General features: G+C 40.4%; 1 protein-coding gene across 1 annotated transcript; it reads left to right on the top strand.

Annotated features, from left to right (window-relative positions):
• The first annotated feature begins 3,730 nt into the window (after positions 1-3,730).
• On the top strand, positions 3,731-9,498 carry LOC130206905 (cadherin-related family member 1-like). Its single transcript, XM_056435164.1, has 5 exons — positions 3,731-3,818; positions 4,969-5,121; positions 5,217-5,381; positions 6,217-6,284; positions 9,201-9,498. Exons 2-5 carry the CDS (start codon positions 5,014-5,016, stop codon positions 9,454-9,456), a joined length of 597 nt encoding a protein of 198 aa, XP_056291139.1. The 5' UTR covers positions 3,731-3,818; positions 4,969-5,013; the 3' UTR covers positions 9,457-9,498.
• The last annotated feature ends 9,353 nt before the right edge of the window (positions 9,499-18,851 follow it).

The raw sequence follows: 18,851 nt of genomic DNA, 5'->3' as shown, positions 1-18,851 counted from the left end.
GAATTAATATTGTTTACCAAGTTTAAGTGTGAGGCACTTTATGCTTGTTTGTTGACTACCGAAAGAACACCGACATTAAACATTGAATGGGGTCAAATTAATCCTAAAGCGGGGGGAGGGTGTAATATTGATTCGGGTCAAAATGACCCTAAGGCAACACAAGGGTTAAATGATGTTTTAGTCATTTGCATATATATGTGTGTGTATCAATGGTACCAAGTCATAACATCTATCTGTAAAGTTAGTAAAGTCAACATAATATACAATTACATTTTCAGAAATCTTTTGTCCAGTGTAGTATATCTTATTTGTACCCTTTTCAACATCCATCCATCCATTTTCAATACCGCTTCATCCTCATCAGGGGCGCTGGAGCCGATCCTAGCTGACATAGGGCGAAGGCAGGGGACACCCTGGACAGGCCGCCAGTCCATCTCAGGGCAAACATAGAGACATACAACCATTCACTCTCACACATATGGGCAATTTAGACATCAATTAAACTGACTGCATGTCTTTGGACTGTGGGAGGAAACCCACGGCCCTCTTGCTGTGAGGCGACAGTGCTAGCCACTCCTGTCGCCGCACAGCAAGAGGGCCGTGGGTTCAACTCCCGGTCGGGGCGGTCCTTCTGTGTGGAGTTTGCATGTTCTCCCCGTGGCAGCGTGGTATTCTGGATGAGCTGCAGAGGTCGGATGGCCTTAGCAGGTAGACCAGCCAGGAGGGAGTTGCAGTAGTCAAGGCGTGAAATGACCAGAGCCTGGACCAGAACCTGTGCCGCCTTCTGAGTAAGAAGAGGCCGTATTCTCCTGATGTTGTGCAGCATGTACCTACAGCATACGTGTCAAACTCAAGGCCCGCGGGCCAAATGTGGCCCGCCATGTCATTTTAGTGAGGTCGGCAGAGAATACGAGCAGAAGAAATAGACGGCGCTGCCTTTTTACTTTTTAAAGTTGCATTAAAAAAAGAAAATTGCCATCCTCCGTGATAAAAAGTACAACCGGATGTTACGCAGGTTGCTCTCAGGAGAAAATTTTTTAACAGATTGGAATATGCTACATGCGGACTAGTATAGTTGCGTAAAATAATACACACAATAGTTATATTTAATTATTTATTATTTTCCATCACCACAGCATCATTTCTGAATGGAAGCTCTTGCTTCCCCCATGGCGTCCAGAAGGCGTCCGTCTACTACATGGTTGGCAACCTCATGAATGAACATTAGGGAGGGAGAAGTGGTTAGAAGACAACAGTTGTTCTTGGTTACCTGGAGAAGAGCGTTGTCCCTCTGCAGCCTCTCCTCCAGGCTGCCTTGTGGAAGATCCAACAGCTTGCAACTCCTCCTCTTCATCACACATAGTTACACAAGTTATTACTGCCACCAGCACGCCAAAGAATAGCAACAAAAGAACGATGCCGTGTTGCTGCTGGCTGTTCATCCACTGCAAGTCCACTAAAGGTGTTTTTATGAGTTATCGTTTTCCAGATCAATGTAATGCAAATGCAAGTCAGGGGGCTTTAAAGGCACAACCTGCCTGAACTTCAAGGACTGACAACAAATAATTAAACTACCGAGTCACATAATATTTGGAAAAATACCAGTACTTTCTCTAGCAAAAAAACAAGTGAAAACCGTTGATGTTGCTTGAAGTACAGTCTCAGTCTCTTTAAACTGATTTAAACTAAATTACTGTTATCAAACCTTAGTTTAAATCCAAAACCGTATTCTGCACCAAATAAGAAAAGTTCTGCTAAAATGCCAAAATACAGTAACAGTATATATTCTATATCCTACTCAAAACAAAGAGTGTCGGGCTATATAATAATGCAGCCATGGATACCGACTCCACCACTTTGCCTGAAACAGTAACTTCTTGTGCTGAAGTTGCTGACGGTCACTGTGGCCAGACTGTTCCCTAAAGAGCAAAGGAAACGTAGCCTAGCCTGCACATGCATGTTTTAACATTATAATAATTCACATTAAACAGGTAGGCGATATTAACAATGTCAAGCATAATAATACACATCAACACAGAATCAATGTAACGCCTCACCTGAAGCTCTGATGGTCCAGCTGCTGCTCCCTCAACCTGAAAAAGAGAATTTGCATATATTTACAAGAGTTTACTTCTGGGTTGCTTTTGATAATCAAACAAGAAGATTAGCCAGCTTCAGTCCCCAAAATACAATTCAAAAAGTTAATCATTGGCTTTTTTTTTAAATAAAAGAGACTTAACACACAATGGACATAGTAAACATTGAAATAAATAAACAAATTAAGAAAGATACAAAGTATTGTTATTTTAGTTTTGTTTTTATGTAAAATAAAAAATACATAACTTCTGATATGGTTAAAATGGCATTGGGCTTTATTTGTCACTATCATTTATTTAGATTTCTCAGTTTTCTAAATACACGGACAGGAATTGTCCTCTTCTACATCATCTTTCTTCTTGTTTTACCTAATGCAACAGATGCCAGATGGTACAGTATACAGTTGTGGTAAAACACCAGCCCTTATAACGGTACAGATTCTTTGTCCATGACTGTGGTAGTCTCAGCATTTAATGTAAAATAGGTCAAAGACAGATCACAGAAGTTACTTATAATACAGAATTATATTTCTTAAATGAGTCACACACTTTCTATGAGGTACATATCAGTATAGACTGGGTGGCAGTTATTACAATATTGTACACATGACAAAAGCTAAATCTTATAATTATATATTGTAAATTTACCCAGTTATCAAAGTTAATATCCTGTATCAGACGAGTATTGAATTTGACATTTTGTATGGCCCAACTATTTTGAAAGTTTAGCTTTCTTTCCTCCAGAGAAAAGCATCCCCTCCATGATATACAGGACTGTCTCAGAAAATTAGAATATTGTGATAAAGTTCTTTATTTTCTGTAATGCAATTAAAAAAACAAAAATGTCATGCATTCTGGATTCATTACAAATCAACTGAAATATTGCAAGCCTTTTATTCTTATAATATTGCTGATTATGGTTTACAGCTTAAGAAAACTCTAAAATCCTATCTCATAAAATTTTAATATTTCCTCAGACCAAGTAAAAAAAAAGATTTATAACAGCTGAGTGTTTGTCAAGGCTCAGGAAACCCTTGCAGGTGTTTCGAGTTAATTAGACAATTCAAGTGATTTGTTTAATACCCTACTAGTATACTTTTTCATGATATTCTAATATTTAGAGATAGGATATTTGAGTTTTCTTAAGCTGTAAGCCATAATCAGCAATATTATAAGAATAAAAGGCTTGCAATATTTCAGTTGATTTGTAATGAATCCAGAATGCATGACATTTTTGTTTTTTGAATTGCATTACAGAAAATAAAGAACTTCATCACAATATTCTAATTTTCTGAGACAGTCCTGTACATCGATATATGTTTTCCAAGATATTTAGCCATGATCAGAAACTTGCATGTTGGTTTATTTACTATTTGTAGTAAATAACATCTGTTGACTTACATCAAACCCCCCAACATTGAAAAATATACCTGTCCATCATCTGCAGAGTGTTGTTGCATCCGAGTTTTGACAGAGACTTCTCCTGCGGTGGCTGAAGACGCCAGCTGAACTCAGAAGTAGCTCTAGCTATGTCATTGGATTAGCTCGTGAGCCTTCAGCCTTCTCCAGTCGCACACCGACACCTCGACAGCTGCTTCTTATGTACAAGACTCTCGACGGAGCCGTCTTCATGGTGCGGTTTCATGATTTCATTCTTTAGGATGAAGAATGTAAAGATATTACATTTGCCACTGCTTTTTGTGTTTGTGCACCCCTGCTTTGGTGAGTTTCACTTTTTAATGTTCCGCTTAACATTTCTGTGATTGTAAACGCTGTTCAGATATATTTGACAGCCTTTGGGTTGATGATTGTACATTTTTCTCAGTTCATGATTGAATTATATTCTGTTTTCCGTTCATTCATATTCTTTACGAACCTGGTAACTTGTTTTTATTTATGTATGTGTTTTGTCTCTGTATGACCGTCATACTGATATATTTGATTTGTTTAGATTTAGTTTTAATATTGAGTTGTTCATTATATTCTAAATAAGAACAGCCTTATTTCTGCCACCAGAGATCACAGGGCTATGTATAGAAAAGGTATTTTAGGAGGGCTCCGGGGGCTAAAAATCAGTGTCAACGACTCCGATCGGGTGAGGGAACCATTGTCTTCCATATCTTTTCATACGCTGACTGATTAGTATGAAAATGACTAAACAGTTGCTATTTTCAGTGAACTTTTACAGAGCAGTTATCAACTTGTATCCCTGATACAGTGTTACTGCTGTTGAAAGCTGCCTCAGTCAAACCAGGAGAGAGGAACAGTGATTGCTAAATGGTTATGTTAAAGTGATTATGTAATAACACTCATGTCCAACCAAATTACATTGTTATCTCATAAGAGACTGATTTAATCAACATTCATTGTGCCTTTCCGTCCATGAAATTACTTTAAGCCTGCCATTATCACAGACAATCCTTTTAAAATTGCACAAATTTGAAAGTAAGCCAAGACAAATTAAAAGGTGCTCTCTAGCTGTGCCATTCGTCCGCTTATGAAAGTCTCTTTGGGTTTCCAGCTCCTTGTACGAGTCTCATCCAAATGGCTGATGTTCACCAAACGTGTTCTCTGATAATAGCCTACTGTTACAACATCAGAGCGAGCTCTCTTTTTCCAGCGATATTATGTTTACCAGGAATACTACTGCTGCCACTAATATCCTATTGATCTCTAATGAAGGCTTTGATCAATATAAAGCTTTTATACTGAATGAATAGACTGTATACTACATGGATTATACTCTATGTGTGCGATAGCTTTGTGACAAATGCAGATTACTATAAATAGATCCGAGCATGTACAATGTATGTGTTATTTCCACGAATGAGACATTCTGACAAATGTGATGATGTGTGTTGTTGTGTTGCAGGGCGCAAATGCTAAATGTAATCTTCGACTGTTAGGACCGGAAAGGATGCTGCGAGTGGTCCCTCAGACTGTACTCAATGAGGCCCAGGTCACAATCTTAGTAGAAGACTCAGCTGCCATGGACTATGAGAAACACCATTTTCTTATGTACAAGGTTAACATGCACACGTCCCCCAAGAAATAACAGTGTCATATCACCGGCATTTGCTGTGTATTGCTCTTTTTTTCATTTATTTATCTCCTCTTTAGCTACTTGCAGTCGAGATCGATACGCCCGAGAGATTCAGTGCCACAGCAGACATTATCATTCATCTCCTGGACACAAACGACAACGCTCCCAAATTCTCCTCAGATTACTACATCGCCAGGATTCCAGAGAATCCACCTGGTGGCTCCAATGTGGTGTCGGTCACGGTGAGAGAGTCTTCATCTTGTCTAAAAATAAATGCCAACACCAATGTACGTCACTCTGAGCTAAAGATGAATACTGAATTTAACAAAATACCCTAGAGGGGCATTAATCCACTAAACGTCGAATTTTTGAGCGGTGAGGGTTGGGATAATATGTGAAAACATAGATAAAAGCTAGGTGAGGTAAGCTGCCAGATGGCTATCACTTTCATCTTGTTGTGTAACACCAAATTCCCTGACCCCCCCCCCCCCCACCACCCTAATGCTAAGCAGCACGTGCAGCTGCAGCACAGAAATATGTGCAGAAATAAACACTTTTAGCAACATTGTCATAGTGTCCTTTAGTTGAAAATAAATGTTTGCTCTTATCCATCGCCCTTGCTGAGGCTCAGAGCAACAGGGGGGCTTGATGATAAATCCTGCCCTTGCATGAATGCCACAGAGGCTCATTTCCTTTATCCCAGGCAATCTCAATCAGATGAAAGAACAGCCAACAAGTGACCTTGGACATATTGAGACAGCGAACAGACAGGCATCCCTGCAGCGACAGACACACAGCTGCCCATGATGATGTACCTTTAAAGCTGACCCCTGCAATATCATCTTCCAATCCAGAACAGATTCATCCAGTGTATTGAGTGCATGGTGGCAGACAGTTATCTATTCTGCTTCAGTAAAGAGATACTAATAAATCTAACATCAGTATTTTGAGATTTATCAGCAGTATGACGTCGAAAGTAAGTGGGATATGCCTTAGCTCACTGAGCCACATATTATTAACCTGACCTAAGTGCCCCAATTAAGCTCATAAACTATAATGTTTTCTGTTCATCCACAGGCAGAAGACCCAGACTCAGGACCTTGGGGTGATGTGAGGTACTCCATCTACAGATCAGGCGCTGACTTGTAAGTATAAGAATATTACTTTAACTAAAATATTTTTTTTTTAGCACTCTGCACCCCCTTCAAATGTATTTCATCCTCTTAATACTATCAGCCTGCAAAAGTAAATACATATGCTATATTACATGTAGGCCTACAAGCAAACTATGTTTTCAAAGTCCCGGACTACCTTTTTGTTGCGTCCACTAAGACTATGTATTGACCCATTATGTCATGTGTAAACATATGTCCCACATTGTAACAGTTTACCGCCACACCTTCCTTTATTAGTTGTTTTCATCCTGTCTGCCTGTCTCACTAACTGTCACGTCAGTCCAGATCCTGCTTCCCATCTCGTTAGTCCAACTCCCTTCACCTGTTTTCTCACCTGCCTCTGATCACTCCCTCGTCAATCCCTCATTCCCTTCACCTGGTCCTCATGTCCGTCTCACCTGTTGCCCATTCCCTCGTTAGTCCCTGTCTACTTAGGTCCCATCACTTGCACTTCTCCTCGGCCAGATTGTCTTGTGTTTTCCAGCCCTCGTGCGTTACATATTGTGTCGATATATTTCTTAGTGTTCTGTTCCTGATTATTCTCTGAGTAAAGATTAGTGATGGTGAGATGAAGCCTCATGAGGCATCGAACCACTTCAGCCGATTGGTTCGAGAAAGGGTTCATTTCTCGAAGCTTCATGTGCTCACGAAACCACCTACTGGCCAAGTGTATAATTACAGGCAGCTGTATCTGAACCACATAATGTGATGCATTGAATTGTTGCGTCTGTTATGGCTGTTGGGAATGACTATGAATTACAAAAATCTATGACCAAATAATTTCTGTACATAAATTATCACATATGTGCATAATAAAATATTTGTTGAATGTATTCTGTGTGTGTAAATGTTCCCAAAATGGTAGTATCATATTACAGGTTGTGTAATCATGTTATTATGTCCCTTTAGGAAAATGGCATGGGCTTAAGCAGGCAGAGGACAGTGAAAATGCTTGTGGAACTAGGAAGAGGGGACTGAATATGCTTGTGTAACTTGGACAGTGATGTACAGGACAAGGGACATTTTATTCATTTTTATAACAGTTTCTCAACAGTTCCATCTTATCACCTATCCTTCTCTCCTCTCTCTCTAAACTCTCCAAACTCTCAACCAACAACCCACATGTTGAATGGAGCCTGAGGGGTTTATATTGCTGTCAAACCTCCCGGCAATATCTGAACCACTTCCCGAAGCAGTCACGTGGTACAGCCGGGCAGCGAGGCTTCGGACGTCATCATTTTTGGCTCCTCCCCTAAATGAAGCAAGCCTCGATACGCGCTTCGAGGAAACGCCCCCTCCATTACTCGACACACGCTTCGAAGCGTCGGCACATCTCGTAACAACACTAGTTCATACTAATCGCCCCGTGACACACATGCTTATACAACAATATTAGCAGTTTATACCCTCAGAATTGATCAACAGTAGAAAAACAGGAAATTAGTTAAAAATATATAACAGATGTGGTCTTAATTATAGCCCACTGTATTTATGAATACCCCCTACTGTGAAACCACATCTGCCTCAAAGAGTACTGTTCATAAATATCACAGCAGATTTGTTTTTCATATTAGGACTTGGTTTAGTTTGGTCCTATGCGCGTCCCCTGGAGCATTTGCTGGTATTGTCTCTCATCTCGATTTGTATTACATTTCCTGTTAGAAGTCTAACCTCTGAGGAAAAGGTCAGTGGACACTGGTCTTTTTTTAAGAAAACACACAATATACCCTCAGCTTCCCTTTCCTTTCACATCGCTACAGATAATCCTAAAGATCACCTGCATATTGTAGCAAGTAAGTTTTAACCTGCATGCCTGTTTACAAAATACCTGGTTTTGTAAACAGTAAAGCAGTATAAACATTACCTGTAACATGCAGCAGCATAAACAGACAGGTGTATGTCAGTGGAGACATGTGTAATCCCTCATGGCTGTTCCCAATAAACCCTTGCTGTTTACAATGAAATGAAGGTAGTAGTAGAGTATTTTTTGACCTTTAAGTAGAGATTTTGAGCTCTGTAGCGATGAATTAGAGGATATATGTGATGTCACATGGCATTCAGGAGAAGGATTTCCAAAATAAGCAGCGGAGAGAGATTTGGAGCACTCTGGTTATTTTAAGAGCATGCTTGTTTGGTCAAAACCAGTTTTTAACTGTGTCACTTCAAATCACTCCAAACCACCTCTTTGAAATTTGTTCTGAAGCAGTAAATGGGAAAAAAACTACTAAATCTGCAAAGTTATACATTTTATATTTCTTACTACACGTCTCCTTTTTTTTTTACGATACCTTGTAGTACACAGGAGCATGCAGTCCTGCTCTCTGCCTTCTCGGCTTCTGTCTTTGTTAATCCTCTAATGGGATTGGAGGAGAAAATAGACCGTTCTTTATTTCCAACTGTGACAAAGTCACTGGAGGATAACAAAACAAGTCAGTCAGTGAAACAATCTTCCACTATACGTTAACAGTTCAATCTTTCATGACTAAAGTTCGTTGACAGTGGTATCATCATTAACTATTGTTTTTAAAATGTTAAGTGCAGCATATATGGTTTGAAAAGAAAATTAACTTTCAAAGAAATGATGCCGTCCAGCAGTGATGTAATCTATTGTCTTTGCTCAGCTAGAAAAAGGTGACTTAAATTCCTCATAGTCTCAATGGTAAATCTAAAGCACCATAGGAGTAAATACTTTGTGCTGTCCATCGCATAACAATGGTGCTCTTAAACAAAATGCTCACATCATGAAATAGACTTTACACATTCTCGGTAAACCTACTCTGAGAAGAAAAGTTTCCATGCAAATGTTCAGGACTGTGTAGAAAAGCGTTGTTCTCAGGCATGCATGATAAATCAGAATGATACAAAACAATCTTATCACATTTACAGGTTCCTGATGCAGCCGACATCTGGGATCATCTACACCCAGCCATGGGCGAGTCTGGACGCGGAGGTGAGGTCCAAGTATAACTTCTATGTAAAGGCAGAGGACACAGAGGGGAAGTACAGCCTGGCGGAGGTCTTTGTGACGGTGTTGGACCTGAATGACCACCCACCTGCGTTCAATGACAACTTCCTGGAGAAGACTATGGTGATTGGAGCACCAGTGAAAATAGAGGTATTTGCGCTACGTCAGATAAAGTGAAACTCGAGACAGTCGAGAGTCAAGTCAATACCATTTGTCTTTTTACTGAAATGCATCTACATCTTGATTACTACCAATACAAATAAAAACTGAATTTGTAATTTAAACTATGGTGAATTGTCTTTAGATCATTGTACTCAAGAGAAAGAAGCCCTTATACTTTGGTATGTTGAAATTAGAAAACCTCATTACTACATATGGCGTGGCCCAGTGCTATTTTTACTGAAGCAGTCCTTGAATATTTATTGGAGGAGAAGCACATCTTACTGCTTTATACTTTTAGATAGTTATAACAGTACATCATCTTTTGTAAAATGATAACAGACTTTGAACAAAAAATATGAATCTGTAAAAGTAATGTATTACAGTAAACAAAATTCTCTCAAACAAAGTGCCTTAAAATTGTAGTAAGTCACTCATTTATTTCTTATATGTACTAAGATATACTTTCCACAGTTGCATTTCAACATTGATGAATATGCAGCTTGATTGTAGATAAATAATGCCTTTTGAAACATATTTTAGATTTTGACTGATTTGATTCTGCAAATATTAAGGCAGTCGGTGGGACAGTGAGGCTATCTGGTCACTACCAGCTACAAGTATCCAGGATTAAAAACATGTCCAGATCATTAGTCTTGAGGGCTCTGAAACACACAGAGAGACAGCTTTGTTACGTTTATCTTACATAACCAACACCTCCTTAATGAGCCTGCAAATATACTCTACTGCCTCCTTCAGGAAAACGAGGAGAAGCTGCTAACACAGCCCAGGGTCAGCGATAAAGATGGTGTGATAAAACTGTTCCAAATCCTCAAACAAAAATGATAATGAATCAAACTGAATTTGTGATGGCCTTGAGGGAGGTTTTGCTCAATCATATTATTCCTGTTTGTGCAGCATGTGTTACAATTCAAAAGTCAGTAGAGAAGCTTATACAAACACTGGATGATAGTCATGTAGAACAGCATGAATATGCATATGATGAGTGTTCGAATAAGATGTATGAAATAAGACCTGATACAAGAATATTACTGATGTTTTTTATAAAAACCTCCCTAGATGTTCGGAAAATATGTAATATGTTATCCTGATACAAGTGATTATACTCTCCTTAGCTCCAATATTAATGTGAGCACTATAATAATGATGAAGTTACACTGAACCACTTACTGGGTATTTGTGTAGACATCATCAGCAAACATATTTCAAAGTTACATAAAACAGGAAAATTGCAGATTACCCTCTCTAATCCAAGGGCCAAATTGTTCATCATTGAACAATATTGCATCGTTGGCAAAAAAACAAAATTCCATCTGCCCTGATTTAGTTTGGACTGACAAGATGTGTGTGACTGGCTTTGAACTGCTTCAGCTGGCACATGTCATACAGTTATGAGACTGCAGAGCCGACCCTGGAGATACATTTTTTTTCGACAGAGTGAAAACTGCCTCAGAACTGCCTCCAAAACTCAGATACAAATTTGGTATGTGTTGATGGTTGTTTTCAGATCAGAACAATTTGAAAGGTTTTTGTGGAACCAAACCACATTTTAGGTAAAAAGTGTTCAGTTTTGCAATTATTAATGCTCTCAAATGAAATGAGGGAATATGAGTAGCAGCCCAAATGATCATGTGTTCTGCCATGTAAGAGACACCCAGGAATCCTGGGCTATTTGAAAGAGGATTACAGAGTTAAAAGTTGCAAAGATGCTTTAAAATGGAATAAAACTATGAACAGGGTTCTGTGGGTGTTTTACCTTAAAGATAAAGCCCCGCTAGTTCAATTATCAGACCCACTCCAATGACCACAGATGACAGACTCGGGCTCATAGTTTTACTTGCTGCCAAGGAGAGAGTTGAGCTGTGCCTCTGCACGTCTCCAAACCACTCTGGCTCAATTCTCCCCCGACAGTCCTTTTATTGAAGCAAGTCATTTACACAACACAGGATGGGGTCTCTTATCCGTATGAGCTTTATGACCCTAAATTCCTGTGTGATGTGGGTGTGGGTATGTGGTGAGACATGAAACAAACCCTTGTTCCTGTGTCTGCTCATTAACCAGATGTGACCCTGGAACTTTTTGCTCTCAGGGTGACCGGTATAGAATCAGAAATCAGAATCAGAATCAGAATCAGAATCAGAATCAGAATCAGAATCAGAAACAGGTTTATTGCCAAAGAATGTTTTCACAAACAAACGAGGAACTTTTTTTGGCGGAAGGTGCAAGAATCGCGCACCAAGACACCGAGGCGCCGTCCGCGGCGCCATCTAGGAAAAGGTGGATGAAAGATGACAGCATAACATGAGGGAAGAGAGGCGAGAAAAAGACAAAGCCACCCCCCGACTATGCCCCTAGAGGGGTACAGTGTGGGAGCAGGAGAAACAAAAACACCATTGCACATAAGCACATACATCTTAGACATGACTTGCAACGAGTAGGAAGGGGAGGGAGGTAATCCAAAGACTGGGCGATAGCCCGTCATTGGGGCAGAAGGTAACCAGCACCGACAAGCAGCCAGCCCGGTCCGTCCGTCACGGCGACGGACACAGACCCATCCTGTCACCCTGGGGGCAAAGCAGGCGGCGTGGGATGGGGGTAGTGAGTGCATTTCAGTTTGTTGAAGTTCGTGTGTGAGTGGCCGGTGTATCGTCCTCCCCCAGTCCACAACAGACAAAGTTCTCAGTCCACAAGATGGTCGTTGCCATGGAGATGGCCTTGAAGGGTCCTGGGGAGAAAACAACCACAGGTGTCTGTGGATAGGGGAAGGAATGAGAGAGTCTCGCTTCAGTGATCTTCGGGAGTTGTTGTTCCAGTCACGGCCTTGGCCAAGGCCCGTCCTGGTAGAGGGAGCCGAAAGCAGATAAGATTGGGATTGTTTGGTCTTCCAGTAGCTGCAATTCAATTTTGCGCACCCACTATTCCTCCATTTTCCTCCCGTTTGCCAATAGGATTTCAAATCGATCCAATTTCATTTGCAGAGCCGTCAGCTTCTCCACGATGTTATCATTCTGACGGTTTAATGCCAAAGTCTGAGTGCCAACAACTCTGCCCAACGCGTCAATCATGTCGGGCAGCCTTAGGGGGCTTTTAACGGCTGTCACCGTAAACATAATAAACAACACAGCAATAATATGATTGTAATTATTAATCTTCTTCTAATAATTACAACCCTGTGGAGTAAACAATAATTCATAGGGCTTACATTCTTCAATACAAATTGAAAACACATGCTCTAAAACCTAACATGTTAAAAGACCCTGGTATGTGTTTGAAGCAGCAGAGGATTTACTGTAAATAAAACATTTTCTTTCTGGATATGGAAACTAAGAAAGACAACATATGTTTGTCATTAAAGTAACTCCAGCTATCTGAACATTACTAAACAAGATAATCCACAGTTGTTATGTGGAGCAGTGATCAAATAATGTGTTGGATTATGCAATATGGGGTCAGAGAAAAATATAAGACAAATTAAGATGTATTTCATCTGTGTGTTAACTGATATTTAGTGTCGAATCCATACTCTTGTGTCATACACAGCACATATGGGATTACAATAAAAAGCAGCATGAATCTCGCACTTGCCATTCACATAAACAAGCAAGAAAGCATATGTGACTGTGCTCCAGAAAACGAGAGCTGCCAATATCAGCCAGTCTTTAAAACCCTCAGTAGCAGCGGGCTCGAGCAGAGAGGAACGACTTGCATCACACAGCACATGGAGGTGGGGGAGGGGCTTGTGTGATCTGATCATAAAGTGACGGCTGGAGGGATATTGGAGAGGATGCCAGTGTTTGAGTATTAATGTCAAAAGAACAATGCCATTGGCCGAGGCATATCCGACATGCCATCTGTCTCGGGCGGTCAGCAGAGGTCATGCGTGACGCATGGCTGCTGTTCGCAGAAGTGGGAGACGAGGAACTGTTACGTATATATGTGCAGTGACGCAGAGAGGATTTACTTTATAAAACTGTACAGTTACAGTTTGTACACATACGACTTCATCAAACTACTTCAGTCACTTTTGGTGTAACTAACTGTGTAAATCAGATTCAGTCCTTTGTTTCCCAGTGTGGACAATTTGCTCGATGGTGTTTTGAGCCCTCACCGGCGCCTTCCAGGCAGCCGCTGCCTGGAAGGCGCCGGAAGGTGGTCCCGCCCCCCAAAACTCTGATCCAATCAATGCGCTACCCCCACTTGAGCGGGCGCATATTCAAATCCACTTTTGGAGCGCATTGCATATTGAAACCTGCATTTGGAGCCAAACCCACTTGGAGCGCATTTGGGCGCATTTAACCCACTTGGTTCAACAATTTCAAAGGTACGTAGCTATTTTTGGGCCGGCTAATGTTGTGGTAATGTTATTTCAACCTGCTAGCTAGCAGATAGATGATGCTAATCTTAGCTGTGGTAATGTCATTTCTACCTGCTAGCGAGCTAAATCTGGTTAAAACATTAGGTAACAAAGTAAGATTAATTACTGCAGATTAATCACTGTATTTGAGTGATTGTTAATGGTTAGTGGTTATCTTTCAAATGATGCCTGTGAGGCACTTGACGTTGAGACTGGTTGACTTCCAGGCTGCTTTGGAATAAGGATACCTCTGAGGCAGCCACCAGTTTTTGGATAACTCTGAGGCATCATAGGTAGTGTTGACTGCCAGGCTGCCTAGTCGTTGGTATACAGGTTAACTCACAGGCATCCAGTTGGTTTTAGATACCTGTAAGGCATCTAGACGGACATTAAGAGGGGCTGACTCCCAGGCTGCTTCCTAACACTGGTTAGCTCTCAGGCAGCCAATTAGCTTTGGATGCCTTTGAGGCACTTGATGTTGAGACACTTGATGTTGAGACTGGTTGACTGTAGACTGATATCCCTTAGTTAAATTGTCCTCATGCCTCCTCATACAGATAGGCCTATTGAATAAATCTGCCAGATTATTTTTAACATTGCATATGCCTAACATTATGTGATAATACTAATCACACTCATATTGCCTTTCTCTTTCAGTTCATGAAGAAATGGGCCCAGGAAGGTAAGGTTCAACCTAGACCTACTTTAATGACTAAAAAGTCTCTTTCACACACTGACATTTAACAATGACTTCAATAATTCCCCAAAAATACTTATTAGTTCCTTGCAATGTCTTTATACAGTAGGACGCGGAAGGCCCTGCAGGTGTCAAAGGTGGTAAGTTATTCTTTATCTTGCCATCTGGACTCGAGTACTACAACACTAGTTCATCTCCTCATATAGCAAATTTGGTTACTTCTTGTTACTTTATAGGACCATCTGCAAAGATCGCAATTTTCCACCAGTCACCACTGGTTGGTGGAGCCTCCGCCCCAGCCCCAACCCCATCTAGCCCTGCTGCTCCATCCACCCTTCCTGCCCCATCCGGCCCTGCTGCTCCACCAAGCCCTACTGCCCCATCCCAGCCGGCATTTCAGAATGTCCACAGCCTTTTGAGGACATGCTCAGGGCATCGGAGCAAAGGTGAAGTGCACAGCTAGGCATAGGTTTCTTCAAGACAGGTTTATATTTTTAGTGGTAGTGTGGTAGTAACAGTGCTGAGACCATTTGTGATGGGATCTGGGAAAACCAGTCACATGGTGAAATTTGACCTTTTGGAAGCTGACTTCAAGCTTGTTTCAAATATGTTTTCATTATTTGTCTGTTTCAAATGTTATGATTGCCCAAAGTCAGCTGATCAGTTAGATTTCATGGAATAGAATTTTGACAAACACAACTTTAAAGAGGGGTTCTAAATAGACTGGCTGGTTGAATAAAGCACATTTTAACACATTCAATTAATGGAAAACAAGTAGATATGTTTAGGGATGATAGACATGTTATAGAATAATAATTGAATCAAAACCCAATTTCACCAAAATACTGAGTTTCGACCTACTAGTATTTTCACTCTAATCTCAAAATGTCCCTTTTCACCATGTGACTGGTTTCCAGAGCCCATCACAGTTTTGGGTTATAGGAACATCTGTTGGGATGGCAGTAAAGACAGAAGGGCTATGTACAGACATTACATGTGTACAATACTGTACTGTATGTAAAGAAGATGAAATCCTAATATTGTTACGAATAATATTGTTGAAACATTGAAACCTTCTTTGAGTGACTCAGAAATTATTTTTACAAAGATACCAGATAACGGTGGAGGAGATCAGGAGGAGGACTGCTCCACCTGATTGCAAACTATTCAAAGACAGACCACAACAAGCGGCAGATACAAACTGTCCATCACGACGGCATTTAAGCGCAGGCGAAGACAGCGAACCCGTAACTAGTCTTTCCCCAGTTTTCCGACCTGTCCCACACTGCCCCAATAAAATATTTAGATAATATTTATAGTGTATTAAATTCTGCCATCCTTAGTGCTTAGTAAACTAAGCTGTTTGCGTGTGAAATTTTGTTTTTACCATTTTACTGTGTGTATGAGGGTTGTATTTGGCCTTTATTTTCAATAAAGAATATGTCACACCCCATCAGTCATGTCTCTCCTCCATCATGTGTGTGTCCTCTGACGATACATTTAAAAAAAATAATTAATGTAAGTTGGGGTTTCATTAACTTGTAACACTCTACTGGAATAAACCCTTATGTGAAGCTGTAGAAATTAGTGTTGACATATTGTGTTACCATGACTATTTGCCTTAGCATGTGTTACAATTCAAAAGTCAGTAGAGAAGCTTATACAAACACTGGATGATAGTCATGTAGAACAGCATGAATATGCATATGATGAGTGTTCGAATAAGATGTAAGAAATAAGACCTGATACAAGAATATTACTGATGTTTTAAAAACCTCCCTAGATGTTCGGAAAATATGTAATATGTTATCTGATACAAGTGATTATACTCTCCTTAGCTCCAATATTAATGAGCACTATAATAATGATGTTACACTGAACCACTTACTGGGTATTTGTGTAGACATCATCAGCAAACATATTTCAAAGTTACATAAAACAGGAAAATTGCAGATTACCCTCTCTAATCCAAGGGCCAAATTGTTCATCATTGAACAATATTGCATCGTTGGCAAAAAAACAAAATTCCATCTGCCCTGATTTAGTTTGGACTGACAAGATGTGTGTGACTGGCTATGAACTGCTTCAGCTGGCACATGTCATACAGTTATGAGACTGCAGAGCCGACCCTGGAGATAAATTTTTTTTCCGTCAGAGTGAAAACTGCCTCAGAACTGCCTCCAAAACTCAGATACAAATTTGGTATGTGTTGATGGTTGTTTTCAGATCAGAACAATTTGAAAGGTTTTTGTGGAACCAAACCACATTTTAGGTAAAAAGTGTTCAGTTTTGCAATCTATTAATGCTCTCAAATGAAATGAGGGAATATGAGTAGCAGCCCAAATGATCATGTGTTCTGCCATGTAAGAGACACCCAGGAATCCTGGGCTATTTGAAAGAGGATTACAGAGTTAAAAGTTGCAAAGATGCTTTAAAATGGAAAAACAACTATGAACAGGGTTCTGTGGGTTTTTTACCTTAAAGATAAAGCCCCGCTAGTTCAATTATCAGACCCACTCCAATGACCACAGATGACAGACTCGGGCTCATAGTTTTACTTGCTGCCAAGGAGAGAGTTGAGCTGTGCCTCTGCACGTCTCCAAACCACTCTGGCTCAATTCTCCCCCGACAGTCCTTTTATTGAAGCAAGTCATTTACACAACAACACAGGATGGGGTCTCTTATCCGTATGAGCTTTATGACCCTAAATTCCTGTGTGATGTGGGTGTGGGTATGTGGTGAGACATGAAACAAACCCTTGTTCCTGTGTCTGCTCATTAACCAGATGTGACCCTGGAACTTTTTGCTCTCAGGGTGACCGGTATAGAATAAACAACACAGCAATAATATGATTGTAATTATTAATCTTCTTCTAATAATTACAACCCTGTGGAGTAAACAATAATTCATAGGGCTTACATTCTTCAATACAAATTGAAAACACATGCTCTAAAACCTAACATGTTAAAAGACCCTGGTATGTGTTTGAAGCAGCAGAGGATTTACTGTAAATAAAACATTTTCTTTCTGGATATGGAAACTAAGAAAGACAAATATATGTTTGTCATTAAAGTAACTCCAGCTATCTGAACATTACTAAACAAGATAATCCACAGTTGTTATGTGGAGCAGTGATCAAATAATGTGTTGGATTATGCAATATGGGGTCAGAGAAAAATATAAGACAAATTAAGATGTATTTCATCTGTGTGTTAACTGATATTTAGTGTCGAATCCATACTCTTGTGTCATACACAGCACATATGGGATTACAATAAAAAGCAGCATGAATCTCGCACTTGCCATTCACATAAACAAGCAAGAAAGCATATGTGACTGTGCTCCAGAAAACGAGAGCTGCCAATATCAGCCAGTCTTTAAAACCCTCAGTAGCAGCGGGCTCGAGCAGAGAGGAACGACTTGCATCACACAGCACATGGAGGTGGGGGAGGGGCTTGTGTGATCTGATCATAAAGTGACGGCTGGAGGGATATTGGAGAGGATGCCAGTGTTTGAGTATTAATGTCAAAAGAACAATGCCATTGGCCGAGGCATATCCGACATGCCATCTGTCTCGGGCGGTCAGCAGAGGTCATGCGTGACGCATGGCTGCTGTTCGCAGAAGTGGGAGACGAGGAACTGTTACGTATATATGTGCAGTGACGCAGAGAGGATTTACTTTATAAAACTGTACAGTTACAGTTTGTACACATACGACTTCATCAAACTACTTCAGTCACTTTTGGTGTAACTAACTGTGTAAATCAGATTCAGTCCTTTGTTTCCCAGTGTGGACAATTTTCAGTCCTGGAAAGTTTATAGAGGAATTTCATTAAAATACATTAGAAGTAAGATTTGCTCTGTGACCTAGTGTTAATTAAACACACATACAGTTATGGGATTTGAGGATTTTTCAAAGCCAGGACAGGTGCACAATTGTTCACGGCTGTCTTATATCATCACTTCCTGTTAGAGGTTTGAGGGCCTGCAACAGGATGCAAGTATTCCATAACCCAGAGTTCAGCTGGTGTCCAAGCTGGCGCTAATGAGCTGGTCTTACAGTTAGAAATACCATATACGTTTATTTCTCAACTTTATTATGCAAATTCACAGGTTAGATTAGCCTCTTTTACACATAACGTCTGGAAAATTACTGGGATAACTGTTCAGGCCTGTGCTTGTGATTTTTTGCTTGCTTCCTCCTGAATAGGTTTGGTTTGTGCGCTCTACTGAGAGAAGTGTTGTTTAGGAAGTGTGACAGCAGCAAGAAGGAAGGACCTGCAGGAGCTCTCCCTCACACACTGCAAGTGAAGTCGTCTTTTTTCTGAGGGATTTGTTAGC

The sequence above is a fragment of the Pseudoliparis swirei genome, chromosome 17, assembly GCF_029220125.1.
Source record: "Pseudoliparis swirei isolate HS2019 ecotype Mariana Trench chromosome 17, NWPU_hadal_v1, whole genome shotgun sequence".
In the NCBI taxonomy this organism is placed as follows: domain Eukaryota; kingdom Metazoa; phylum Chordata; class Actinopteri; order Perciformes; family Liparidae; genus Pseudoliparis; species Pseudoliparis swirei.
The sequence above is the reverse complement of the archived record's forward strand: the minus strand, read 5'-3'. Positions and strand labels throughout refer to the sequence as shown.

Bases quoted from the DNA above. Each gene is read 5' to 3' on its own strand.
- LOC130206905 (XM_056435164.1), top strand. From the start codon at position 5,014: ATGCTGCGAGTGGTCCCTCAGACTGTACTCAATGAGGCCCAGGTCACA. The intron at 5,122-5,216 runs GTTAACATGCAC...TCTCCTCTTTAG, and splicing joins ACCATTTTCTTATGTACAAG to CTACTTGCAGTCGAGATCGA. The intron at 6,285-9,200 runs GTAAGTATAAGA...TCACATTTACAG, and splicing joins TACAGATCAGGCGCTGACTT to GTTCCTGATGCAGCCGACAT.